Source organism: Phyllostomus hastatus, unplaced genomic scaffold, assembly GCF_019186645.2.
Source record: "Phyllostomus hastatus isolate PE091 unplaced genomic scaffold, TTU_PhHast_1.1 phas_scaffold_1674, whole genome shotgun sequence".
NCBI lineage: Eukaryota > Metazoa > Chordata > Mammalia > Chiroptera > Phyllostomidae > Phyllostomus > Phyllostomus hastatus.
In genome coordinates, this window is record NW_025334011.1 from 13,994,541 (window position 1) to 14,022,436 (window position 27,896).

The window sequence follows — 27,896 nt, forward strand, 5'->3', positions numbered from 1 at the left end:
CCCCAACTGATGCGCTTGTGGGAGTGAAGGGTGCCGGGGCTCGGTGAGTCGCAGTCCTAAAAGCTCCTAGGTCTCCGCCCTCCGAGTGCCAAAGCGGCACAAAGGGCAGCCCCTGCCCGGTCCAAGCCCAGACTTCAGCGCCTGCAGGTCCTCCTCTTGGGCACTTGCACCTCGCAGTCTAGGGCACATTTCGGTGGCTACTGTGGCAGCAGGGTTACACCTGCTGGACCAGGCGCCGGCGCTGGGAGGTTTTGCGCAGGAGCCTCCTGTAGTCGTAGGGGTTGCTCGCGGGTCCGGTCTCCTCCGTATCCTCCTGCTCCGGGTTCTCCACCGCCCAGCACCTGCGAGCGAGACCCAGGGCCCGAGCGTCAGCGGCGCCAGCGCGCGCAGCGCATCCCCGCCCACCCTGAGTTAGGCGAGTTCTCCTCTCCATTTTCCCCACTCCCTGTGGGCATTTGAGAATGCACATTCAAAACGTTGAAACTGTGGTCAAATGGATGTGCATTAATTTTTCTTAGCAGGTTTTCAAAACTCCTCTGGGCCGAGGATTAGGGCTGGTGGAACCTGGTGATTTTGTGTTTGACTCCTAAGTAAATGTGCAGTTCAGAAAGGTGAGCTTCTTTACTCTTGAAATAACTCACAACCAATAAACAAACACTTATATTAGCTGTCTAATGGACAACCATTATTTTGTATTTTCACGCTGCTCAAGTGTTTCTTAAAAATGTTCCCACCATAGCTAACCCACCCTTCTGTTAGCTACACAGTTGCTGTCAGCTCTGTTGGCTTTTTCAGCATTTTCAATGAGGTTGTTGAGCCAAATTTCCTAAACTCACTGCTGGGGAACCCCACTAACGTTTACCTTTGGACTCTGCAGCTTGCCTGGGGGAGCAGGGGGCTATCTCAAAGGCAGCTACGGAGACTCATCCATTTTATCCAGGGATCACCCAATAAGTGTCAGCCAGCAGTGCAGGTGATTATGGGAGAGGACCATAGACAGCTTTTAATACCAGGTGGTGAGTGGTGCTAGACACAGATAAAGCAGGCTAGTAGAGGAAGAGAGATTGGGTGTGTTGTGTCTGTGTGTACACACCATTTCATAGAGGGTGATCAGGAAAGGCCTCTCTGATGAGGTGATAGGTGAGGTGAGACCTGAAGGAAGGGGAAGAGTGGGCCAGGCAGATCTCTGAGGGAAGGGCAGTCATTCCAGCATGACAGCCAAACAGTGCAAAGGTTCCAAGATTACAGTGTGTATATTGTGTTCAAGGAACAGGAAAGAGGCCACTGTGGCTTAAATGGAGCAAGCAAGAGGAAGAGCAGCAAGGGATGAGAGCTGGCAGAATGAGGGCACAGTACGGCACATAATTTAGAGTTCTGAGACCATGGAAAATACTTGAATTTTCCTTGGAATTCTGAGCAGGGGAATGATTCTTAAAAGGACCTGGTTGGCAGAGTGGAAGTTGGTAGGCTTGTTAAAAGATTCTGCAATAGTTCAAGCAAGACTGATAATGGTTTGTTCTAGGCTTACAGAGGGGGTAAGAATTGGTCAGATTCCAGTCATTCTTGGCAGATAGAACTGAAATAGTTTGCTGATGGGTTGGATATGGGTGTAAAGAAAAGGAATCAAGAACATCCGGAAGGTTTTTGGCTTAAACAACTAGAAGAATGGGACTGTCATCTGAGATGGGGAAGATCTGCAGGAGAACATTTTCTTTGACAGGGGTGGGTAAAAATTTGGTTTTGGTTATGCTAAATTTACTTATTAGATATCTAACAGGAGATATCGACTAGGTAGTTGGATACATCAGTCCTGATCTAGGCTAGAGTTTCAGTTCAGGAATTTTAAGTAAATAGATGATACTTAAGTCATGAGAGTACATGTTCATAAAGCAAGGGACTGGGACACTCCAATGCTGCCAGGTCAGTGAAATGAAGAAAAATCAGCAAAGGAAAATGAGAAGGAGGAGCCAGAGTGGTAGGAAGCAAAACAAGAGAAGTCCTGTCTTGGAGGAAAATGGAAGAAAAATATGTAAAGAAAAAATGTTAAATGCTGGTAGGGCATGATAAGGATTGAAAACAGATAATGGCATATGGCAAAGTAGAGGTCACTGGTGGCCTTGGCAAGGGACTCAAGAGAGATTGGGAAGGAGGATGTGGAGGAGGTTGGGTCAGTCTCCTGGGTTATTCTTGCTATAATGAAGGGCAGGAACATGGATAGTCTGGTGGGCGGGGGGGTTGAGTCAAGGGTGTTTTCTATGATGAGTCCAATTGCCTCACGTTCACAGATTGTCAGAAATGGTGCTGTAAAGAGAACAAATGTTTAAGTTGTGGAGAAGAGAGGGGACAACTGCAGGACAATGTACTTGAGTTGAGGAAGGGTCTGGATCCAGTGCACAAAGGGAAGATTTGGCCTTTGCTGGAGGACAGTCATTCATGCTAAACTGAGGAAGGTATATGGGTGGGTGATAGATTTGGTGGTGGAAGCATGTGTCTGTTCTCTGCTATTGCTTTCTTAGTAAAACAGGAAAAGAGGTTGTCTGGTGAGAGTGAGGAAGTTTTGAAGGTTTGAACAGAGAGAGGGAAGTCTGAAAGAGTGAACTGGGAAAGTGGAATAATGGATTTTTAGAAAAATGTAGTATTTCAAAGTAACTCTACAGGCCTGCCTAAAGTGTGTGGTCCTAAGTTTTAAGTGATAATAGATTTTTTTCTAGGCATGTTCAGCCACTTGGGTGCAAGTATGGATTGGGTAGGAAGTTGGGTTTACCCAGTATTAAGATTTACCAGTTGAATATAACTGAGGGAGAAGAGGGTAAGGTCATTGAAGGTATATGCAAATAAGTGAAAATAATGAGGAACTAGAAAGAAAAGACTAAATTATGTGTGTAGATGGAATATGCTTTTATTCTAGTCCCTTCTAGAGAGAGAATTAAAAAAAAAAGAATTCTTTGGGTTTTTGCACAGCAAAGAAAGCCATCAACCAAACAAAAGACAACCTACTGAGTAGGAAAACCTATTTGTTAATGATACTTCTGATAAGAGGTTACTATTCCAAAATTTATAAAGAACCAATACAACTCAACATGAAAAAACCCTCAAACAATCCAATTAAAAATATACAGAGGGCCTGAATACACACTCCTGCAGAAGACATACAGATGGTCAATAGACATGAAAAGATGCTCAATGTCACTAATCATTAAAGAAATGCAAATTAAAACCACAATGAGATATCACCTCATACCTGGAAGACTGGCTATTATCAACAAGCACCAAGTACTGGTGAGGATGTGGAGAAAGGGGAACCCTTGTGCAGTATTGGTGGGAATGCAGAGTGGTGCAGCCACTATGGAAAACAATATGGAGGGGACAATTTTCAAAAAATTACAAATGGAACTGCCTTATGAACCAATGATTCCACTTCTGGCTATATATCTGAAGAAACCCAAAACTCTAATTTGGAAGAATATATGCACCCCTATGTTCATTGTAGTGTTATTAAAATAGCCAAGAGAAGGAAGCAACCCAAGTGCCCATCAATAGATGATTGGCCGTAGTGCACATACACAATGTAGTGCACTACATCAATGTACACGTAGTACACAAACACAGTGGAATATTACTCAGCCATAAAAAGAATCTTGCCATTTGTGACAGCATGGATGGACCTAGAGGGTATTATGCTAAGTGAAATAAGTCAGTCAGAGAAAGGAAAACACCAAATGTTTTTACTTACATGTGGAATCTAAAGAACAAAATAAACAAACAAAATTGAAACAGAGAAGAGACTGATGGTTGCCAGATAGGGGGACTACGTAGAAAAGGTAAAGCGATTAAAAAGTACAAACTGGATATAAAGTAGAGTGTAGGGAATATAGGCAATAATATTATAATATCTGTGTATGGTGCCAGGTGGGTACTGGAAATATTGAGGGGAACACTTTGTAAAGTATGTGATTGAGCACCATGTTGTACACATGAAACTAACACAAGATAATATCGAATGTAAAGCATAATTGAAAGATTAAAAAAATACAACTCTGAGAAGGTCTTTCAGGGTCTTGAAGGTCTTGAGCTCAGTGGATACATGACAGGAAAGGTCTTTGGTTGGTACCTATGGGGAGGATCTGGGGTAACTGACTTGAATTCTCATACCTATTTATCTCATTTCTGGTGTAAGAATATTGGGAACAACTCTCTGCTAGGTACATCACACACATTATTTTTAATTCTAAGGACAGCTTGGTAAAGCCTTAGCTTTTCTCATCCTCAGTCTGCAGGTGAGAAAACTGTAGTTGATATGACTGGGGAGAAATGGAGTGGGGGTTCACAGCCAGGTGAGAGCACTCAGATCTTATACTTTCCCCACTGTATCCCTTTGTCTTTTTTCTGCTGATGCTTCTGTCATGATTTTCCCATCCCTGAACTGAAGCACTCTTGTTCCATTTCCTCCCCCTTTCCCCTTCCATTCTCTCCATGTCTTCTTGTCCTAATTAAAACGTGGCTGTGCCTTAAATACCTCAATGACTCTTTATTGCTCAACAGAGATCCCACCAAATGCCATGTTAGTGGGAGACGAGGAGACATCAGTTCTCCTGTTATTCTCTAATGCTATTCTCTAATCACTGACTACCTGCCACCACCAATTTTATTCATTATGAGACACTGAACACAACATTACTGTTGTCCCTGACACATAGGTTGCAGGTTTGATCTCTGGTCAGGGATTGTGAAGAAGGCAACCAATTGATGTTCCTCTCACACATCAATGGCTCTCTCTCTCTTTCCCTTCCTCTCTCTAAAATCAATAAATGTATTCTCAGGTGAGGATTAAACAAAATAAACTCAAGAAGGTCCATGTTCAAATGCTGGCTCCATCATTTATTATCTAGGTAAGTATATGCAATCACTAAAATTTGTAGACTTAGCCTCCTCATCTATAAAATGGGGCAATATAAAGGCCTCAGAAGGTTGCTGTGAGGATTAAATGAGATACTAGTCTAGTGCTTAGCATGATGTAAGCCCTTGACCAGTGCTAACTTCTAGCATCCTTATTCTAGTGAACACTACATGTTCATAGACACTAGAAGACCAGGTAGTACTTCAGGGATGTAATGCTTTGACAAAGTGTGTGTCTGCTGTGGGGGAGGGGGAGAACAAACTGGGGAGGAAGCAGACTGGGTTGGGTTGTTAAAATGGGGAGCAGACAAGTTAGTGAAAAGCAATTTGAGCAGGGAGTGAAAAAGCTTGGATTTTGGTTCACTAACTCATTGTGTGACTTTGAGCAAGTCACTCAATTGTTCTGGCACCTGGTGTTCTCTCACATAGTGAACTCTGTGAGAGAACTCTGTGGTTAGAATGGAACATCTCTAAGCATGTTACAATTCTTGATCCCAAGATGAAAGAATGCACTTTCTTTTGGGTACAAGGGGAAGCAATCATAGTTGAGGGAGATTCTAGAAAGGCAAATAAAGATGGTAGTAGCCATTTTTATGGACCACCTGCCTTATGCCACATCTCGTGTTAAGTGCTTCACATATATCATTTCATTAATTTCTACGACAACATGGTGAGAGTGTTACTACTAAATCCCTGTGCAGATGTGGAAACGGAAGCTTAGAGAAGTCTAGTGACATAAACAAGGTCACTCAAGTACTAAGTGGCAGAATTCAGATCCAGATTTGTGAGTGCCTGACTCTAAAACCTCTTCTCTTAACCACCACCTCACACCGCACAAGGGACAAGTGAGGGGACCCAAGTACTCTAGGCTGGTAGGATGTTCATTTAGGACTTTTGAAACACAGCTTTTCATAGCCTGTTATCGATCCCATTCCTCATACCACATTTCCATCTTATTACATGCCCTCAATTTCAAAACTCCATGAAGAATTTCTGAGGAAAGAAAAAAAATTCCCAGGGTATCAATAGTAAGCAAGCTATAAACAATTTGTTATTTGATGTGAAAGTCAGTGGCAAAGTGAGAAATCCAATCCAAATTATATATTTCTATATAATCTTTCTCCCGAATATTTTTGGTCTGACATCACTGATTCTGAGAAATTACACAGTATAATTGAGAAACTAATATAAGTGATTAAAATCACATTGGTTAGTGCTTAACCACAGTTTTGAATACAGTTTATTGCTTATATTAGTATGACCATAAATTTATCATCTTAACTGAAGCACTTTTAAAGGGAGGGGGTGCTATTAATGATTACACCAAGAAAAAAGGTATAAACTGGGATTGTTCTAGAAAAACTGGGATGTCATTAAGTACCATAATATTTATGGTTTTACTTTTAGACAACATATCAATTATAAGAGAGTAATATTCAGTAATGCTTTCTCATTAAATGTTTTGTCATACATAAAATGAAAGAGTTTTAGAAATGGAATTGCGAGTATAAAACTGAAAATGCTGAACTTAATGTGAAGCTTATTACCTTTCATCAGCCTTAAAACATTGGTTCTGGAGTTCTCTCTGTTGTCTTTGTCCTCTTAAACTAGGGTTATGTTCCTTTGGTCCAGAACGAGTGGGCAAAAATTCCTTATAATAGAAGTCTTCCAAATCTAATAATTTCCCCTGACTACAAGTGAACACATAAACATATCAGAGTATCAATCAAATGTTCTATTCATTTAAACTTACAGGACACTTGCTTTCTCCTTTTAAAGTATTTACTGTAATTGAGAGTAACATATGCATGCCAATAAAACAGTAGTTGTCTTGAAATGTACAAAAATAGCACATACCATAAATTAAAAATAAAAGTAAAACACTTATCTCTTACCTTGAGGAGAACATTAGCTGCTGGAGGGGCTTTTCCTGGTTCTGTCACGTTCAGTGGGGCACAACAGGGGTGGTTACCACAACAGGGGTAGTCGGAAATTACAGTACAATGCTCCAGTTTGGCTAGTTTAGGTCAGAGTTCACAGCAGACCCTTGGGCCACTTTACATACTAACACATAGTGTTTTCCACTTTTACTAATCATCAGTACACTGACGTACACAGTGTATTCATAGTCTTACCTTGCCTCCTTCACAGATAACCTTCTGTCTTCCCCCTACCTGTTGGTCTTCAGAAAATTATTTTTTGTGCTAGATATGAACTCCTGCATGTGACATACACACAGCGTGTGTTTTCAAACATGGTAATTCTCAGATTTATTCTGACTATAGTCTGACATCTATGGTGTCAGTATCTGCAGTTTGATGGGACTTCAGATGAGGTCACCAGGGACAGGTCTGGGCAACTCTCAGATGTCATGGTGCTTCTGGGGAAAAGAGCTTGACAAGCTCCAGGTACCAATTTATAAATAAGCTTTCAGGATGTCATTGATTCACAAGTTAGGGACTCTGTCTGCTCATGCTTAACAGAAGAACCCTCAACTGTTATTAGCATTGTCTGGATATTAGTTGATTGAACTAGTAAAGTACTGTGCAGCTGAAACACTATAGGAAAAGGGGAACAGTATGTATTATAGTGTACCACACCTACAGGTGACACAAACCTTATTTTTGTAAAAAATCCATAAAAGTTGAGATTCAGCATGTCTTGTCTCCAAGAACAAAAAGCAAAAAGGAGTTTGGGGAAAGAAAGTTCATGGACATGGGTGTGTTCAAATTGCCCAATCAAACCATATCGATGAACCAAAAACAAAACAAAACAAAACAAAACAAAACCAAACCAAATTCTGTATTGGAACAGCATAATTCATTCAAAATGATTTGAGTTTTTAATGTACACTTTGCACTGTGCTAGCTCAATGTATTTCAGGTAGACAAGATCTCAAGCCACAGGCACGTGTTTTTAATATAAATTCACTGAGAGCATATTACCTTCCAGTCTGTCCACATAAAATTGGTGATTATTAATCTAATTTGAACATATAGATTCATATTTTCATTTGATAATTTATTGAAATTCAGAAAAAATAATTACCTATCTTTCCTTGGTCTTCGTTTTTCTTCTTGGATTGACTTCTAAAGGGGATAGAATAATTTTTAAAATCTATAAATATTATGATCTTGACATAATGTGATTTGCATATCACTATAATCCTAATATATACCTACATTTGTTTCTACAAAGCTAACTTAGAAATAAATATGCATACACAATATTTTAAAGATCTGAATAAATATAATTTAATCAGATTTTACTAATTATGAATTTGGATTATTTTTACCAGGACTGGACTGAAATTAATCTTTGTGTTCCATTAAAAAAAGAGTTTACCACAGTGACCACTATACACAAGATTACATAAGGTCTGTATACTGACAAATGGGGGAAAAAGTAAGAATTTCTGGAAAATCCATCTCTCTTCAAAAATGCAGTTGTGATTTATGCAGATAACAAGGCAGCTGTGATGCTTTGTTCCTACATCATCCTTGTCTGCAGGTAAAGCAGGTGGGTAGAGGGTGAGGGCAGCTGCAGCCATTTACAAAAGAATGAAATTGATGTCACTAACCTGTAGGAGCCCATTTAGGGCATAAAAGTAGCAGCACAGATGATACATATGTTCATTTGCAAAATGTTTTCATAGATGAGAGCTTTATGCATCAAGGCACAAGTTAGAGCACTTAATTATGCATATGTTAGATATATTTTAATCAATACTTTAATTTGAATAGTAGAATGGCACTTCACCTTACATATAAAGCAGTATTATCTTTGGTACTGCAACACTAGTAATGTGCTTCCCTGTGTGCTAGCTCAATATATTTGAGCTCATATATTTACATGTTAGAAGAGCATATGTGTCTCTTAGGATGAAGAAATGAATACCACACTCACCTTGAACAAGTTGAAGATATTATAATTGTGGAAACCCTAATGCAGATATCAAGTTGGCTGACACCATAAAAGTACAAGATAATAAAAATGGTAATTAATAATGTAAGTATTGAGGGTTTGTAAGTATTGAGGGTTTTCCAAGTATTTTTAGATAGGCAACCATTTTTCCTCACGATTTATCGTGTATAATACACTGAAATGTTGGCTGAGTGAAATGGTTCACAGTTTCTTTAATACTTATTGGTTGTTATTTTAGTGGGTGGACTGGACAAGGCAGAAGTGGATGTTTAAGTGCATCAAGTCTGGGAATGAACCATTCAGAAAACAACAATACAAGGAGCAGGACACCAATTACATTCCTATCCTCCTTCCCATTTCCTATTACTTCACATTCTTGACCCAGTGCCCCAGGCTAGGAGGTACTCACAAATAATTACACTACCAGCATAGGTACATGGCCCCTAGCGGTCCAATTAATGATCCCTGGGACCAGGGTGGTGTTTGCTGTGGTTGCTGTTGTTGTTTTAATATGACAGAGGTCCTATCTTCTTGATCCACTGTCAGGAAAAAAGTCTGTTTTGTTCTTGAGAACAATTTTCTACAATCCAAAATTATGCTGAAATGATGGCATGATGCCAAGAGGCAGACATCCCCTTTCTACAACCAAGAATCAATCAAATAACATTCTGACCTTGAACTCTCAAGCTGGCCAGGGTCCTTTTTAATTCTAAATCAGCCTTTCTCCCTGGGAGGTAGTAGGTAGTATATACATATAAGATGGTTCTAAGTTACAGGAATTCTTAGAAGAGGAAATATTGTCTAGGTTTTATTTCACTCTTGCCTGTGCTAGAATATTCTAATGAAATGTAATTCAACAATAAATTTTTCCAAAAAATTATTTAAGATGGTTTATAATAGAAGCAATTATACAATCAAGGTAATAAAGCAGAAGTTGTAAATAAGAAAGAGGGCAAAAATGACATGTGTTAAGAAGAGCCTCACATTTGTCATCTCCTAGTTTTCTCACTGTGGAGTCCAGAAGGGAAGCGTGAGACTGCATTCTTTCTCACAGAGGAGGAAGCACAGTGGATGTCACAGGAGAGGATTTAAATAAATCTTAACCCCTGGGACTTTACATTAGGGGCATTTACTGCTAAGACGAACAGTGTTTTTCAATTATAGTTTTGAAATTACAAATTACCAACTTGAAATTTGATATGAAAATAAAGAAGCAAATGTCCTATGGCAGCTTCTTAAGGAACAAGAGTAAAGAAGAGAGAAAGACAAGGAGACAAAGATGACTCCAGGCGGAGACAGTCCCGGGAGGGTGTCTCTAGAGGAGGCATTGAAAGACCCGAGGTCTAAACTCATAGGACTTTGAAGGCTCAGCTGCATCACACTCCCTTCCCTCCTACCTGATACAAAGAAACACATTTTATAATAAAACTTTAAATTTCACATCCACTATATCCCGGTAGATACAGTCTTACATTCCCTTTGGAAATACACCAACATTTCACTTATTTAGAGGTCTTTGCAAGGATGAAGAAAGTAACCAAAACATGGGGGAAAAATATCTTGTAACAGCCATACTATCTACTGCAGCCAGGAGAGGTACTGGAGAAAATAATAAACTGGAAGGCCTTTGAAGTGATGTGTTCAGTTACTCTTTTTGAGAAAACTGTTGGCCCCAAGTGGTTTCGAGGATGGCTGCTCAGCTTCTGAGTGACAGAGCAGCTCCCCACACCATGACGGCAGGTGTGTGTGAGCCCAGCGAATGTTCTCCCCTCCAGAGCATGCTTCTCAGGCTCAGCCTACTCTTACTTTGGACACAACTATAGCAACATTTCCTAGATGTAAGAGATTACGAACATCAAATCGTAGAAGAGAGCTGCTATTGATGTTAAGGCAATAAGAATGACCATAGTAAGAAGTGACATCCAAGGAGAAACAAAAGCTATAAAAGTAGGCAAAACAACCAGAAGCACAGGTGTCCCTGATGGGCAGGCTCAGGGACATCATTCACATCATTACAGCTCGGCAGCCCCCGGAGCACTGTAAGTCCGCAGTGTGTTATTTACCAAACAGTCTTCTATCTACCTACGAGTGACCCACAAGTTCCAGCAGCAGTGGGGCTGTCACAGCAAGCAAAGTCCTTGCCTCTATAGAGCTTATAGTCTACAGGGGACAGTCAGACAAGAAGCAAGTAGAGAATTACATATTTATAAATGCTCTGAAAAAAATAATGCAGGGCCACGGGGAAGCAGAGAGACAGGGTGCTGCCATGGACACGGTGGTCAGGGAGCCTCGCTGAGAAGTGTAGATCTGAGGAAAGTACACTTTTGCTGACTACAGTGAGCCTGGGTCATCAAGAAAAGGTTTAAAGTGTGTAGTAGAATATAGTTTAGAAAGATTTTCATAAAAGCCATGTAAAGTTACAGTGTTTTGGTGGGTAAAGGGAGTGGGGCCCCATCATTTCAATAAATTTTACTTATGTGTAGCACCCCAAACCCAGGTAGGTGAAAGATAAATATGAACACATGGTCTGTTTTCACTTATAATAAGTCTAGTTTTCTATGCTTTATTTTTCACTGAAGCTGAAGATTTAAAGACTCAGAGTTATAAAAAGGATTCCAGTCACTAATAACTTAAAGTGTATTAAAACACTTTATGTTCATTAAAAAATTAATAGTTCGATGACAACATAAGATTTTGGGACTCATTTGTGAGGCTCCGAATCTGCTCCAGTCTCACTGACTGGTTGGTTGTTAGTCATAAACATTCCTCCTTATTTCTCATATCAAGAATGGTATCTGTTGTTGAAGCCACAGAGGCCAGTTGTCATTCAAGAGGCAATTAACAAATGTTATTGAACACCATTTACTACTTATATTCAAGGTTAATAGGAAATGGTTGGTGCTTTCTAATCTTATTCTCTGTTGCTTGGCCTCAGAAATAGTCTGGGCTTTATGTTGAGGGAATTGCTGAGCTATAAAGGGACTAGCAAGGGAGGAACATGACCAAATTGATGGTTTAGAGAAATTTTCTAATACAGGCTTGAGAGGCTGACATTAGAAGCACTTGGGTGGGGCCTGAAGCATCCCAGTGAGGAGCAATGATGATCTGAAATAAGGCAGTGAGGTCAGAAGAAGGAGGTGAATGGGAGACAGCCTTTGTCAGTAGAAGCCACACTTCAGAGTGAATGGTCAGATGTCAGGAGAGAGGTTAGGTTCAGGATGATACCAAGTGTTGGCTTAGGTAACCAAATGGATGATGGTGGCATTCGAAGAACAGGAACAGGGGAGGAGGGGCAGGCTGGCAGAGGTGATGCAATGAGCTCTAATGCTGCCTGCCATGAGTGAGGGACCTCAGTACAGTGAAGGACCCTGACAGCTAGGAAATGCCTTGTCCGTGTCTGCGTCCTGACCTGTGATGTGGGAATGCCCCCTTCAGGGCTGTTTCTAGGATCAGATATCAAAATGCAGGTGAATGTACCTTGTTCCAGGCCTGGAATTTAAAAGGGAAGTGAGCATAACAGACAAAACTAATTGCAGATAAAATATGAAATGAATGACTTGGAAAAGAAATGGAAATAAAGAAAGACTGAAAAACAACTTTATGAATGAGAAAAACATTTTTAAACTATTGATCAAATTAAGAAATTAATTATTTTTGTAGTATAATGATTGTAGAAATCTTTAAAAAACAATACTCTTTGTTTTTTATGAGATCCATGTTGGAATATTTATAAGTGAAAAGATAAGATGCCTAGTACTTGCTTCAAAATCATCCATTGAGGTTGCAGGTAAATGGATAGAGGAGATAATTGAGGAAGATAGCGATGGATATGAGTTCATTATACTATTCTACTTTTGTAGGTGTTCTGCTTTTCCATAATAAAAGTCTTCCTTAAGAAAGAAAAAAAGTACAAGGTGCTCCATAATTGTCTTTTTCCCCCCTTCCTCCCCTTCTTCTACTTTCACCATATCTCACCCACTCACATCAGGTCCCTCTCCGGAGAGCTCCTGCTGTGACACAATTCTCTTTCTGGGTTAATATTTGCATCTCCGTTCAGATGAACAAACCAGCAGAGAAACTGCTGGAAGGACGTGGGGTTGCAGGACTGGGAGGGAACTGGATGGTGACGAAGAGGGGCAGCAGGACAGCCAAGTGCCCAGGTCCTTAGTCAAGGCTGGGATAGGAAAGCAGAAACTGAGGGGCATCTCCATTTCAGAGTCCTCCCTTTGCATAGGCCTAGTGTGGCCATAGTTTTATGAATGCTATGGCTCCCATTGATAATAAGCGTGAGCCACTTACATGTAGTAGATAATAGTATGTGCAGTCTTCAGGGTTATTTAATGTTTTGGGTTTCCGGGGCCGTCTTGGGGGTCTCAATATTTTTGGTTCCTCTCCTTTAGAGATACCTACAAGAAAGGTGATTATGAACAAGTATTCAATTATAAGGACTATTATCGAGCAATGCTTTTCTTTTGGGTTAAATAAAATATTATACACACACCACTGGGGCTAGGGCTGGGAGAAAGAGGCAATACCTTTGTTTCCCCAACTGACCCTTATCATATTCCGCTTCATGTGCTTCCTTCCAATCACCTGGTGGTCTAGGGCTCTGAGAGGTAAGGGGGAAGAAAGAAGGAGAAGAAAAGAAATACATAGCTTGGTGATGTGGAATAGGGTACCACAGTTCAGAGGGCAGATGGGGAGAGGAGACAAAGCCGCTAAAAAAATCTTTTAAAAAGGATATTATGTACATAGAATCTTCTTTCTGCCCCCTTATCTCCCCTACTGCCTGCCTGACACACCCACCCGGACTGCCAGGGACTGCCTTATCTTCCCTTCAGAGCACCACCTCAGGTAATGGCCCAGACCAGGAGACCATTCATCTGCAGGCTCAACTCCTTTCTAAAGGCTGAATCTAACCTTTTGCCAGAACTTAGAACCTCACACTATTAGGATTTTCAGACCTGATTTTAAAAATGTTGACCAAGAAAGAAGAACGTTTGTCGTATTTTTCCACCCTTTCTGTCAATATAGCTCAATATAGCCAAGTTCTCAAAGCTGTAGCAACATCATCAGAGTACATGCTTGGTTGTTAGTGATCATTACAAGTGACTTTCTATTCCCAGAGCTAGGAGGACTCTCCTGGAGTATTTTTGTCTATTTTTCCTGATTCTTGACACTCTGTCTGCTGACTGCATTTGTGCAGGAATGTCTGCTCCATAGATATATAAGGATGAGGGTGGAAAAGGGACCTGGGTGTCCACTGGACAACAGCCTGTGTTTAACAGATACTTGAGCATATGTTTCTCAGCTGAACTTTAAGGGTAGTGATAGATCGTTATTGTGTATAAAAGAGGGGCAGTAATGATCCCTAATTCTTTGATGTAGAATACACAGAGCAACTGAATTGCTCCAAACCAAAACTATTCAAATTAAGTCAAACAGAATCAAATCAAAGAATATTTAATACTACGTGTAGACAACTGTGACTGGCAGTGCAGATCAGCTTCAATCAGGATGGAGGGGACACATTGATATCTAACTGTTTCTGGTCCCCTGTCTGACCCACTAGGTGAACATTCATAGTCTAACATCATCTAGCTCCTTCACTTCAAAATTTATGGGAAATTGTTGGATGACGGAGATGCATCAACCAGTTGGGAGCACTTCTGAGAGGTGGAGCACATAGAACAATGCCAATCAGAGAAAACTATGATGATCATACATACTATAGTTTTTTGAATAAAAAGAAAATGTGGTCTTTGTTAACAAAAGCATGCTACACAGAGATCAGTAATAGACTGATTACTAATTAGAAGGAGTGAAAGCACTTTTCCAACTAGTACCTGGAAGTTTATCTCCCCTTTTCTCCCTTTCCCTTCCCCTCTGCAGAAATAGACAGTGGAAGGAATTTAGATATCCTGTCTTTAAGACTGTCACAGGCACAAGGAGAAATGGCAAAACCTGAATTATTGCCATCTCTATAAACAGTGTTTTTTAAAATTATTTTCCTTCTTTTTACTTATCATCTGCTCCAGTGCTGTTCAACAAATAGCTTCTATTGGCTCTTGCAAAGTTTTATCATCTTAAAATGTATTGGTTGTATTCACTTATATTACTTATCTGAATGTGAATGGAAAGAAATATAAAAATATAGTATCAAGTTATTATCTTTTTAGAAACATGAAAGTGACCTGTGACTAAATTTTAACTTGACTGTTAATATTATTTAAAATCTGAATTAAAATATCAGAACATTACTATTGTAACAAAAGTTAATTAAGTTGAAAATAGCAAAGGATTTGAATAAACACGAAGAGAGTGAAAAACAAGTCAGATTCTGGGAATAAAAAAGTCTTGCTCTTGTTTTCATTTTCTCATCAAATTTTCCCTATTCAATTTGATGTCTATTACTAAGACTCTACTGAAGCTACCTTCTTAGAAGGTCAAGGGTGGTCACTTTATTGACAAATCAGAGATCCCTTATCTTTCCTTATTATCTCTGACTTCTTCATCATCTAACATTATCGACCACTCCTTGCCTTCATGGCTAAGGATGAGGTTTCTGAGGGCAGACACCTTATCTTATTTATCTTTGCATTCCTGGCACTTGAGGCCCTGTTGGACACACAGTAAATGCTGAATAGAAGTTTGCTGGGTGAGAAGATAATCCCTTTGCCCTCTGAATTGAATCAAGCCCCTCCCTTGCACCTCCCTCTGTGTATTCCACACTGACGACTCCCTAGTGCATACCTCAGGCATGACCCTCTCAGCCTTCCAGAGGTCCACCCTAAGTTCTTACTGGATGTTTTCATCTCAAACTCTCAGACTCAAAAGGACCAGCAGTGGCCTTTCTTCTCCACCTAGAGTTCTGCATACCACAGCCTCGCTGGCACCATTATTTCTGTCCCCCAGGTTCAAAATACTGATGTCACCTTGTCTTTTCTATCCTCTTCATTTCCTATAAATAGGCAACCATCAACTTCTGTCAATACTGAAGTGGTATTTCAGGAAGGAAAATCTGGTTTTCATTTGCAAGAAATTTCATTTTTCAAAAAAGAATTTGTGAAGCTTCTTTTTCCTCCTTTATTAAGCCTACACATCTAAATCTAGATTACTTACAATCAGCAGTTTCAACTTTCATCTTCCACTTTCCCCCCAAATTAACTATCTCCCCTGATCAGCCTAGTTACCTCATAGGAACCCTGGCAACCATGGTTATAGCTATAACTTGGTTTATTCTCATATTTTCACAGTGGGACTTTCTACTGCCTCACTGAAATCTTAAGCATTCTTCAGTGTCTGTCTCCAGTCCCATCTCTTCCCTGAAGCTTTCACTGACTCTCCAGTGATTTCCCTCTCATGTGTACACCAATGGTACTTACAGGCTGCACAAATCATTTGAAACAAGTTAGGGGCTGGGTTATGTTTCCTCAACATTCACATGTTGAAATCCTAAGCTCCAGCACCAAAGAATATGACCACATTTAGAGAAAAGGTCTTTAAAGTGAAGTCATATGAGTGGGCCTTGACCCAGTATGACTGGAGTCCTTTTAAGAGAAGGAGATTAGAACAGAGACACACACAGAGGGAACCTGACCGAGGGAGAAGATTGCCATCTACAAGCCAAGATGGGAGGTCTTAGAGGAAACCAACCTGGCCAATACCTTGATCTTGAACTTCTAGCCTCCAGACTGTGAGTAGATAAACTTTTGTTGTTTAAGCCACCCAGTCTGGAACATTATTATGACAGCCCTAGTAAAACACATAAAAGCATATTATTTTTTTACCTGTGATTTGTTTTTCTAAATAATGAGACTTAATATTTTGGACAGTGTATGTCAAGACTCAGGTTCTGGTGCCCTCCTGCCGTGTCACTGGTGGTCTGCATATGCTAGGTGTTTGCAGACAAGTTTGACTGATTCCGTCTCAGCTTAGAGACACAGTGCTAAATGAATAGTAGGCACTCAATATACTTTTGTTAGCTAGATCTCTATTGTCACCAGATATAAAAATAAATTCCTGATGCTTTAAAGAAAAAGGTAAATAAAAAGCCAACAAAACTCTAGAAAGAGAACCCAGAGACTTCATGAACAATCTAGTGGCACAAATGTCTTTTCAAATAAATCTTCACTCAGGGGTATGTTTATTGATTTGAGAGAGAGAAAGACAGACATTGATGTAAAAGAAAAACATCAATCATTTGCCTCCCATCCATCCATCCATCCATCCATCCATCCATCCATCCATCCACCCATGCTTTGATGGGGGATGGAACCTGTACCCTAGGTATGTACTCTCAGCAGGAATAGGATCTGTGACTTTTTGATGTAAAGGACGATGATCCAACCAACCGAGCCACCCAGCCAAGGCACAATTGTCTTAACCAAAATTCAGGAGTCATAAAGAAGCAGACACATCTGCCTATTAAAAAATAGATGAAAACCTTAGTAGGACAATGAAATCAAAAGATACACAATAGATTTGAAAAATCGTATTTATAGCACAAAATGCCAAATAAAGTGTTGATATTTCTAATATACAAGAGTGTAAGCAAATGATGAGAAAAGCACAGACCAACAGAAAAATGGGCAAAAGATATGAACAAGAAAGTCAAGACGAGCAAATCCAAACGGCCAATAAGCACAGAAGTCACCTGATCTTTCTAGTGGACAAAAAATACAAATTAAAATAACAATGAAATATCATTTCACTTCAGACACATTAGCAGAAATTAAAAAGAAGGATAATACTACTGGACAGGATGTCAGAAAAAGTGTATCCTCATAAACTGTGGAAGGAAATGTCAATATTTAGGGTCTATTAATAAAGCAATTCACAAAAACCAAAAATACCTTTCAATTCAGTAACTCCAATGTTGGAAACTTTTCCCATAAAATTAAAATCCTAGAGTACAAGGACATTTTCAAAGATGTTTATGCAGCATTTTCCACAGTGGTAAAAATTTTAAAAAGTGGATATCTGACAACAGAAAAATGGTTATGTAAAGTATTGTGATCTGCCCATGGAATATTATATAGCCAGTGAAAAGACTACACATAGTAATTCTAGTTGATCTGCAGGGATTTCTGCTAAAACGCTGAGAAAGAAAAGCAAGATATGTAAGTGTTTATATTATAATCCTATTTATATAAAAGAATGGCATAAATCTCTATTTATCTATATGTGTGTATAAGCACATGCATGCATATTTTCAAAAAATATTAAAGAATTCATATTTTATAATAAGAGCTCTCTTAAGGGAGAGTAATGTACATTGGACAATAGAGGGGTGGGTAAGAAGGAAATAGGACAAAAACAGAAAATGAAAAGATACTATATAAAAAGAATCCTGGAATATATGGTACGGTCACTTTTATGTAAAGTTATAAATTTACATGCCTTATGTGAATATTATATGCATAAAAATGTCAGAGTGTATTGAATTTTCAGAATTTCTGTTTAATTTTTGTATCTTGAAGGATCTGCATTTGTGTTAATTTATTGACATTTTTCCTTTACGAGGACAATCTGAAGGTTGAATACTTGTAAAGGGTGTCTCATTTAAGATGCTGCCATGCAAAGTGGGCAGTCAGCAAGGGAAAACTATTGATAAATATATTCAACAGCATCTGACTGTTCAGATTAAATTTACCCAGACTATTTTGTATTTTTGAAGAAAAAACTTCCCATGAGCTTGTCTGCATACAAATGTTTCAGAAAGGCACAAGTTTATTTTTGTCCTCTAAATTTTTGTTCCTTTGGGGGAGTACAAACACTGTCTGCTAACATCATTCTAACCCCTTAATTACAAAGGCGACACAAACATTTGTAATCACAAACGATCAGCAGCATATCCATACTGGCAGTAGCAAAATTAGGTTTGTGACTATTTTGTGTGATGTGCATGATAAATATTAGATAGTAAAGGTTATTGCTATATTAAATAGTCAAAGGGTAAAATATTCATTTATATTGTAACTCTGGTAATGATTTCATTAAGTGTCTTAGTTCACCAGAAATGAACATTTTAAAAATAATGAGTCTTGACATTCTGCACCGAAAAGAAAGAAGATAGATTTAAAACTCATTGTCAATATTAGCTTTAGAAAATTAAATTTCATTATTCCTTTCATTTTAATAGTAACACTATTTTACTTAAGTATACATGCAGAGTAGAATTTGCATATGTATCACATGCCTAAATCAGATATGAGAAGAGTAAAGCACTCATGCTATTGTAATTTCTTCTTTAAGAAATCAGTTTTTCAGTTTTTGTAAATTTCCATTTACTCCAGACAGCCTGTGAACTTTAAGCAATACAGTGACCTGCAGGAAATCTTAGAAGAGAGGAATATTCATTGCTGCAGGTACAAGGCAGGACTCACCTGAGTCAAGGTTGCAACCTGCCTTTCAGAAGCTGCTGTTTCTGCCTTCTCCCGCTCTGTCCTCCCACAAGGTCAGCCACTCTTGAGAAAGCTGGATACAGATTCTGAGCTTGTGTGGGTCATTCAATTCTGCATCGCTCCTGTCTGCCTTGCTCTCTGAGCTCCTGGAGGCATTTTCATTTCTCATGGTTGCTCCAGATTTGACCACTGGCTTTATTCTGCTCTGTGGTCTGTATTCTTTCAACTCTACCTGAGGTGAGGAGTTGTAAGGGTAGGTTCTTCTGCTTCATGTGTCCTTAATTAACACTTGGGTTTGCCTTACTGTTCAGTGGGTCTGAATCCCTGACTTCCTCTGACCTTCTCAGCAGGCAGCTATCAGCCCCCATCCCATTCAGAACTGCTCAAGCGAGTCCTTCTGCTTTTTTCTACCACCTGAACACTAATGCCCCAGAGCCAGCTTACACCTGTACTTACCCTACAGGTCATGGGCTTTGAGCTTTTTTTCACTGTCTGATTTAGGTAGGTTGCACTAATATACAGAACGTTGAAGACAAAGCATTTATTTTTACAATTACACTGTCAGATTTAGGTAAGGTGCTTCCCCCCACCTGTGCCTCATGTCTCTTCTGCTTACATCACAGGAGCAACAGGGGAGAATAAAGCAGCTGGGTTTATTTGGTGAGGCCTCTGGACTATCGTTTGTCTCTTGGATATGATCACTACACACCTTCTGTCATTGCCACTGATCTGAGGTCATGGATTACAGTCCTCTACAGCTAGTTAGTTCTTTTCCTGTTCCTGGGGGTAGGTTACTGTTAATTCCAGCTATTTTACATTCATGTGCACAGTTATCAAAGGAGAGTGCCCTAGTAGAAGCACATGCGAATGCACGCAGTGATGTTGGTGGTGTCTCGACAGTGTCCTTTTTGTTGGGGATAGTGAGCTGTCATGCTGATCCACACCGTGGGACTGTGGGTACAGTCAAACAACAGAATACACACTTCCTTACCTGAAGAAGGAGGAGGCTCAAGAGTGGCATTTAAGGCTCCCTAATAACCCCTTGGTTATTTTTCAAGATCATACTGATCTTAATTTACCTGGAAAATGGTTGGGTAGATAGCCTGAGGTGAAAACCTATGTTAATTTTTCCCAAAGAGCCAAATTTTAGAAAATCATTTATTGACTATTTCATAGTTATTTTCTCAGATTGGATTTGTAAAGACATAGGGTATCAGAACATAACCTGATTTTAAACAAGTGACATGTACGAATTTTTTTCTTGCCCTTTGCTCATGCTCTATAACATAAAAATAGGTGGTTCCTCTCAAGGTAAAATAAAATACACCAGTATTTTTAAAAAGCCATTTTTCCATATTAGAGTGTGTCTAGTCACAAGCATGGCTAGAGGAGATGCCAGCCAAGCTTTCAGTGGCTCAAGACAGCCTGGCAGCAAGGATGACATACCTGGAGATGGCCCTCTAGTCTTATCACACATGGCTGTGTGAGCTCTGGACCAGGCTGCAGAACATTATTCATATTATTAATTTTACACAGACATGGACTCTGAGGGCTCAAGTCAGCGAGGGATGGAGAGTGTCCGCTCTGTTGCCGAGTGAGCACCTTGTTCTTATTCAGCAGTCACTGGGCTTTTCTAGAGCTCTCTACACAGATGCTCTTGTTAATGAACCACCTCACTCGAGGGAAGATGAAGCTGATTTATTTGCAAATTCCAATTCCAATTGTGCAATATTTTATCCTACAGTTGGATTAGCTAGCAGTTTGCCAAGGTTATTCTTTGAAAAATGAATTTAAGGGCTGTTAATATTCCACATATGAATGTGTCATTACTTATTAATCATTTCCTTACTGTCTAATTTTATATTTTTGTCATGCACATACATTTTTACTTTTCAGCTCTGATTATTTCCTTAGGCTATGCTATCATAAGTGGTTTACTGGGTCAATGATATAAACTATTTCCATTTTTTTTACATATCATCAAATCACTTTGAAATGTTGACTCTTTACAGTTTCTCCATTACTGTTTGAGAATAATTAAATTAGCATATTCTTCTCACTGTTATTTTTTTCCTTCTTTGTCATTTTGATAAGTAAAAATAGTAACTTGTTTTAACTGCATTTTTTATTTCTAGGTTAATGATATATATGCTTATTTGCCACTTGCATTTATTCTTTTATAGATAAATCCATTCTTGTGCCTGTTTTTTTCTGTTGGGGGAATGTTTTCTCTAATGACTTGTAAGAGCTCTTTCTACATTACATATGTTAACCCTTTTCCCATTTGTTTTACACTTGATCTTAGCAAAATGGCTGAGAAGCGATCCGTTTGTTTTAAATGTTTTATGCAGTTAGTCTTTAGCCCTTTAACTTTTAATGATGCTTTCTAATCTCTAGAAGGTTTGATTGTCTATGCAATCCAAATCTATCACAATTTTTCTTTGTAATTCCTTTGAAAAAAATTTTAAAAATTGATTTTAAAAAGAGAGAGGAAGGTGGTGGGGGGCGGGGTGGGGGAGAAAGAGAGAGATTGATTTGTTGTTCCGCTCATTCCAGCGTTTGTAGGTTGCTTCCTGCATGTGCCCTGACTGGGGATGGCCAAACCTTGGCATACTGGGTATGCTCTAAGCAACTGAGCTACCGAGGCAGGGCTTGTAATTCTTTTAGTGCTTTTTATGCTTTGTCCTTTTTGCAGCAGAAAGAGTGAAACATGCAGTTCATATCATCTGGATTACTTTTTACATTTAAGTCATTACTACATCTGTGAAATATTTGTGTAGTTAGTATAAGGTAAAACCATCTTATTTCTTCTCTCCAAACAAGAAAAATTTTTAAGCATTATCTATCCATTTCTTATCGTTTTCCTGTGTATCTTTTAGTGACAGGTTTTTAGAAATACTAGGGTTAATTTTGGGGCTATCCTGTTCCAGTAATCTGTGGTTGATTTTTATAATAGAGGCACATGGTTTTGATTATTATAGCTTTATATTATTCATTCTACTGTCTAATAAGAAGAGTCCTTATTTATAACTATTACTTTTTTTCTGAAAATCTACAAAAATCTTCAGGGACATTTTTTCAAGTTCTATAACAATCTCATGGAGATTGAATGTGATATTTTTAAACTTAGAAATTAATTTTAGAATGATCATGTTTACAGTATGTTCCAGTCCAGACACACAGTGTAATGCCATTCCATTATCCACCTCTTTTTTGGTCTTTTTATGGTTTTCTGGCTAGCTTTATTTTAAAACATTAATTTTTTTGCTGTTATTTCCATTGAGCTCTTTCTCCACTATACATTTTTATATGAAAGAGTATCTGTATACCTACATATCACTGCTGAGTTCTATAGCTAGTACCTATTATTATTTTGACTAATTCTTTGCATCGTTAAGGTCAAAACTCATGTTGTATACAATACCCTTACAATTTTATTTTCTCCTTTTCAACTGTTATGACTTTTAGAAACCTCGACTTTCTGTCTTATTGTGTCAGCTAGAAATTCCCTTGAAATATAAAAAAGTATTATTGGTAGCATCATCATCTTAATCTTGATTTCTCAGTGGAACTGCTCCCAGTGTTTCACGGTTAATTATGACACAGACTGCTTGTTCACAAAATAACATTCTTCATTTTGCTAACGAATCTCCTTGTATTTCTAATTTAGTAAGAGCTTTGTTTCTCATCAGGAATGGTAGTTGGATTTTATTGAAAAGTGTTTCAGCATTTATCAAGGTGATATTTTTCCTTTGACTTTTTGATATTGTGTTACATTAATGTTTTACATGGACAGTCTTTTAATGTAATATTGCAATTACCTAGTACTGTACTTATGAGTTCAACCTCTAAATTTCTGAGATTGATTCCTGGGTTTCCTTCTTGCTTTCTTCCTCCCTTCCATCCCTCCCCTCTCTCTTTTTTTTCTCTCCTTCCTCCCTACCTCTCTTTCTTTCTAAAAAGTTGTTTGTCATGCTTTGGTTTGAGGATACATGACTATCATAAAATATGTAACTTTCTATATTTTTTTCTCAGATTATATAGTATTGGAATTATTTGTTTCATAAACTTTGAATGCAATTGCCTAAAACATTGAGTCCTTGGAACCTTCTTTTGAAAGTAATTCTTTGACAGACATAATGTCACATTGACTAGTTTATTCTTAAAAATATGTCAGGCCCAAACTGTCTTGGTAAAGTTGATTACATTTATAGCATGCCAAGATTTTAGTATTATCAACTATAGTTGTTATAATCTTGTTTTTTCCTAATTTTGAGGGGACTTCTTTTTTAATCCTCTCACTTGAGAACATGCTTATTGATTTTAGAGAGAGGAGAAGGGAGAGAGAGAAGAGAGGGAGAGAAACATCGATATGTGAGAGAGAAATATCAATCAGTTGCCTCTTGTACATCCCAATTGGGGACCTAAGCTTCAACCTAAGCATGTGCCTTGAATGGAAATCGAACCTGCAACCAGGGCTGGGAGCTTCTTTTTTTATTAATTGGTCATAAATTTGTTTATTTTGTTGTTTTATTAAAAATTATCTTAGCTTTATTTAGATCTTTGGTGTATTTCTTTTACAACATTTTATTGAATTTATTGGGGTGACATTGGTTAATAAAATTATAAGTTTCAAGTGTGCAATTTTATAGTACATCTTCTGTATATTATATTGTGTGTTGTATTGTATTGTGACTCACCCAAGTCAGGTCTCCTTCCATCACCATTTATCCTCCCTTTACTCTATTTTACCTGCTCCCACACCCCCTTTCCCTCTGGTAATCACTGTACTGCTGTCTGTGACAATGAGTTTTGTTTTTTCCTTAATCCCTTCACCTACTTCACCCAGCCTCCTGACACCCCTCCCCTCTGACAGCTGTAAGTTAGTTCTCTTTATCTATGATAATGTTTCTATTTTGTTTGTTAGCTTACTTTGTTCAAGATTCCACAAAGAAGTGAAATCCTGTATTTGTCTTTGTCTGACTGACATATTTCACTTAGCATAATGCTCTCCAAATCCATCTATGCTGTTGCAAAAGGTAAGATTTCCTTCTTTTATGCCTGAGTAGTATTCCATTGTGTGATGTACCACATTTTTTTTAATCCACTCATTTGATGGGCACTTGGGTGACTTACAAATTTTGACTATTGTAAATAATGCTGCAATGAACATAGTGAAATACACATATTCCTTTGAATTAGTGTTTCAGGTTTCTTCAAAAATGTTCCCATAAGTGGGATCACTGGGTCATAGGCAGCTCCATTTTTCATTTTTTGAGGGAATTCCATATTGTTTTCCACAGTGGCTGTGCCAGTCTGCATTCCCGCCAACAGTGCATGACGGCTCCTTTTTCTCCACATCCTTGCCAACACTTTCTGTTTGTTGATTTATTAATGATAATCATCTGACAGTTGTGAAGTAATATTACACTGTGGTTTTAATTTGCACTTCTCTAATGACTGGTGGAGTTGAGCATATTTTCATATGTCTATTGGCCCTCTGTATGTACTCTTTGGAGAAGTGTCTATTCAGGTCTTTTGTCCAATTTTTAATTGGATTGTTTGCTTTTTTGGTGTTGAGTTCTTCATAAATTTTGGATATTAACCCCTCATCTGATGTATCACTGTCGAATATATTCTCCCATTCAGTGGATTGTCTTTTAATTTTGTTGATGGTTTCCTTTGCTGTGCAAAAACTTTTTAGTTTGATGTATTCCAATTTTTTAAAAATTTCCCTTGTCCAAGGAGATGTATCAGAAAAAAATTGCTACAAGATTTTACTGCTTATATTTTCTTCTAGCATTTTTATGGTTCTGAGTCTAATGTTTAGTTCTTTAATCAATTTTGAGTTTATACTCATATGTGGTGGAAGAAGGTGGTATAGTTTAATTTTTTGCCTGTATCCATCCAGTTTTCCCAATGCCATTTATTGAATCAACTATCTGTACCCCACTGTATGTTTTTGCCTCCTTTGTCAAATATTAACTGACTAGGAAGGCATGGGTTTATTTCTGGGCTCTCTATTCAATTCCATTGATCTATATGTCTGTCTTTATGCCAGTACCATGCTGTTTTGATTACTATGGCTTTATAGTTTGGTATCAGGTAGCATGATTCCTCCAACTCTGTTGTTCTTTCTCAAGATTGCTGTAACTATTTGGGGTCTTTTGTAGTTCTATATAACATTTTGGAATATTTGTTCTAGTTCTGTGAAATACACCGTTAGTATATTGATAGGAATTGCATTGAATCTGTATACTGCCTTGGTACTATGGACATTTTAATGATCTTAATTCTTCCCAACTATGAACATGGTATATGCTTCCACTTATTTGTATCTTACTGAATTACTCAGTGTTCTGCAGTTTTTTGAGTACAGGACTTTTACCTTCTTGGTTAAATTTATTCCTAGGTATTTTAATCTTTTTGAAGAAATTGTGAATGGGATTGTTTTCTTAGTTTCCCTTTCTGATAGTTCATTATTGGTGTATAAAATGCAACTGATTTATGGGTATTTGTATTGTATCCTGTTACTTCAGTAAATTCATGTATCACTTCTAGTAGTTCTTTGGTGGCATCTTCAGCATTCTCTATATAGTTTCATGTCATCTGCAAATAAGACCAGTTTTACTTCTTCCTTTCCAATTTGGATGCCTTTTATTTCTTCTTCTTGTCTGATTGCTATGGGTAGGACTTCCAATACTATGTTGAATAAAAGTGGTAAAAGCAAACATCCCTGTCAGGTTCCCAATCTTAAGGGAAATGCTTGTAGCTTTTACTGATTGAATATGATGTTGCCTGTGGGTTTGCCATATATGGCTTTTATTATGTTGAGGTATGTTCACTCTATTCCCACTTTGCTTAGAATTTTTATCATAAATGGAGCTGGATTTTATCAAATGCTTTTTTAGCATCTATTATATGATCATGTGGCTTTTATCTTTCATTTTGTTTATGTGGTGTATCACACTTTTTGATTTGTGGATATGTACCGACTTTGCATCCCTGAAATAAGTCCCACTTGATCATGGTGTATTATCTTTTTAATGTATTGCTAGATCCTCTTTGTTAATGTTGAGGATTTTAGAATCTATGCTGATCAGGAATATTGGTCTGTAATTTTCTTTCTCTGTAGCATCTTTACATTTTTTATTTATGTATTTACTTTTAGAGAGGGGAAAGGAAGGAGAAAGAGGGGGAGAGAAAATTCAATGTGTGGTTGCCTCTCATGCACCCTCTACTGGGGATCTGGCCTACAACCCAGGCTTGTGCCCTAGACTGGGAATCAAACCAGGACCCTTTGATTTGCAGTCTGGCACTCAATCTACTGAACCACACCAGCCAGGACATGTAGTGTTTTTATCTGGTTTTGGAATTAGGATAATGTTGGCCTCATAAAATGAGCTTGGAGTCTTCTCTCCTCTTGAATTTTTTTGAAATAGCTTGAGAAGGATAGGTGTTATTTCTTTTTTGAATGTTTGGTAAAACTTATATGTGAAGCCATCTTGTCCAGGACTTTTTGTTTGTTGGGAATTTTTTGATTACTACTTCACTTCCACTAGTTGCAAACGATCTATTCAGAATCTGAGTCTTCAAGGTTCAGTTTTGGAAGACTGTATGTTTCTAAGAATTTATCCATTTTGTCCAGGCTGTCCAGTTTGTTGGCATATAGTTATTTGTAATATTTTCTTACAATCTTTTGTATTTCTTTTGTATCAGTTGTTACTTTTCCTCTTTCATTTCTGATTTTATTTATCTGAGTCCTGCCCCCCCCCCCCTTTTTTTTTGATGAGTCTGGTTAAAGGTTTGTCAATTTTGTTTATTTTTTCAAAGAACCAGCTTTTGGTTTCACTGATCTTTTGCATTTTTTTAGATTCTGTTTTGTTTATCTCCTTTTTAATTTTTATTATTTCCTTTCTTATACTCACTTTGGGCTCTGTTTGTTGTTATTTTTCCAGTTCCTTTGAATGTAGATTGTTTAGTTGAGATTTTTCTTGTTCCTTGAAATAGGCTTGTAGTACTATGAGTTTCTCTCTTAGGACTGCTTTTCCTGTGTCCTACAGATTTTGGCTTGTTGTGTTCTTATTTTCATTTCTTTTAAGGCATCTTTTCTTTCTTTTTTTAAAAAATCTTCACTTTAGGACATATTCATTGATTTGTAGAGAGAGGGGAAGGGAGGTAGAGAGAAAGGGAGAGAAACATTGATGTGAGAGAGAAACATGGAATGGTTGCTTATTGCATGTGCCCTGAGTGAGGACTGAACCCACAACCTAAGCATGTGCTCTGACTGGGAATTGAACCTGTGACCCTTTGGGTATAGGGCAATGCTCCATCCAACTGAGCCACACCAGCCAGAGCTTAAAGCAGTTTTTGATTTCTTCTTTGATCTCATTGCTAATCCATTCATCATTTAGTAAGATGTTTTTAGCCTCCACATCTTTGTGTGTCTTTCAGTTTTTTTCTCGTGATTGAGTTCTAGTTTCACACATTATTGGTCAGAAAATGCTTGATATGATTTCAATGTTCTTAAATTTATTGAGAATTTATTGTTTTGTGTCCTAACATGTAGTCTATTCTAGAAAATGTTCCATATGCACTTGAAAAGAATGTGTATGCTGCTGCTTTGGGATGAAATTCTCTGAAGAAATCAGTTAAATCCATCTGATCCAG

The 27,896-nt window shown here is 38.2% G+C and overlaps 1 protein-coding gene across 1 annotated transcript in view; it reads right to left on the minus strand.

Moving 5' to 3' along the window:
* Positions 1-214: 214 nt before the first annotated feature.
* The window catches only part of MYO3A (myosin IIIA), a 203,556-nt gene continuing 175,874 nt past the window's right edge, over positions 215-27,896 (minus strand). The window contains exons 30-33 of the mRNA XM_045858071.1: positions 13,120-13,226; positions 7,945-7,985; positions 6,444-6,587; positions 215-341 (exon numbers count right to left, since the gene is read on the minus strand). Of these exons, the coding sequence (XP_045714027.1) occupies positions 215-341; positions 6,444-6,587; positions 7,945-7,985; positions 13,120-13,226 (419 nt within the window). The remainder of the gene's footprint in view (positions 342-6,443; positions 6,588-7,944; positions 7,986-13,119; positions 13,227-27,896) is intronic.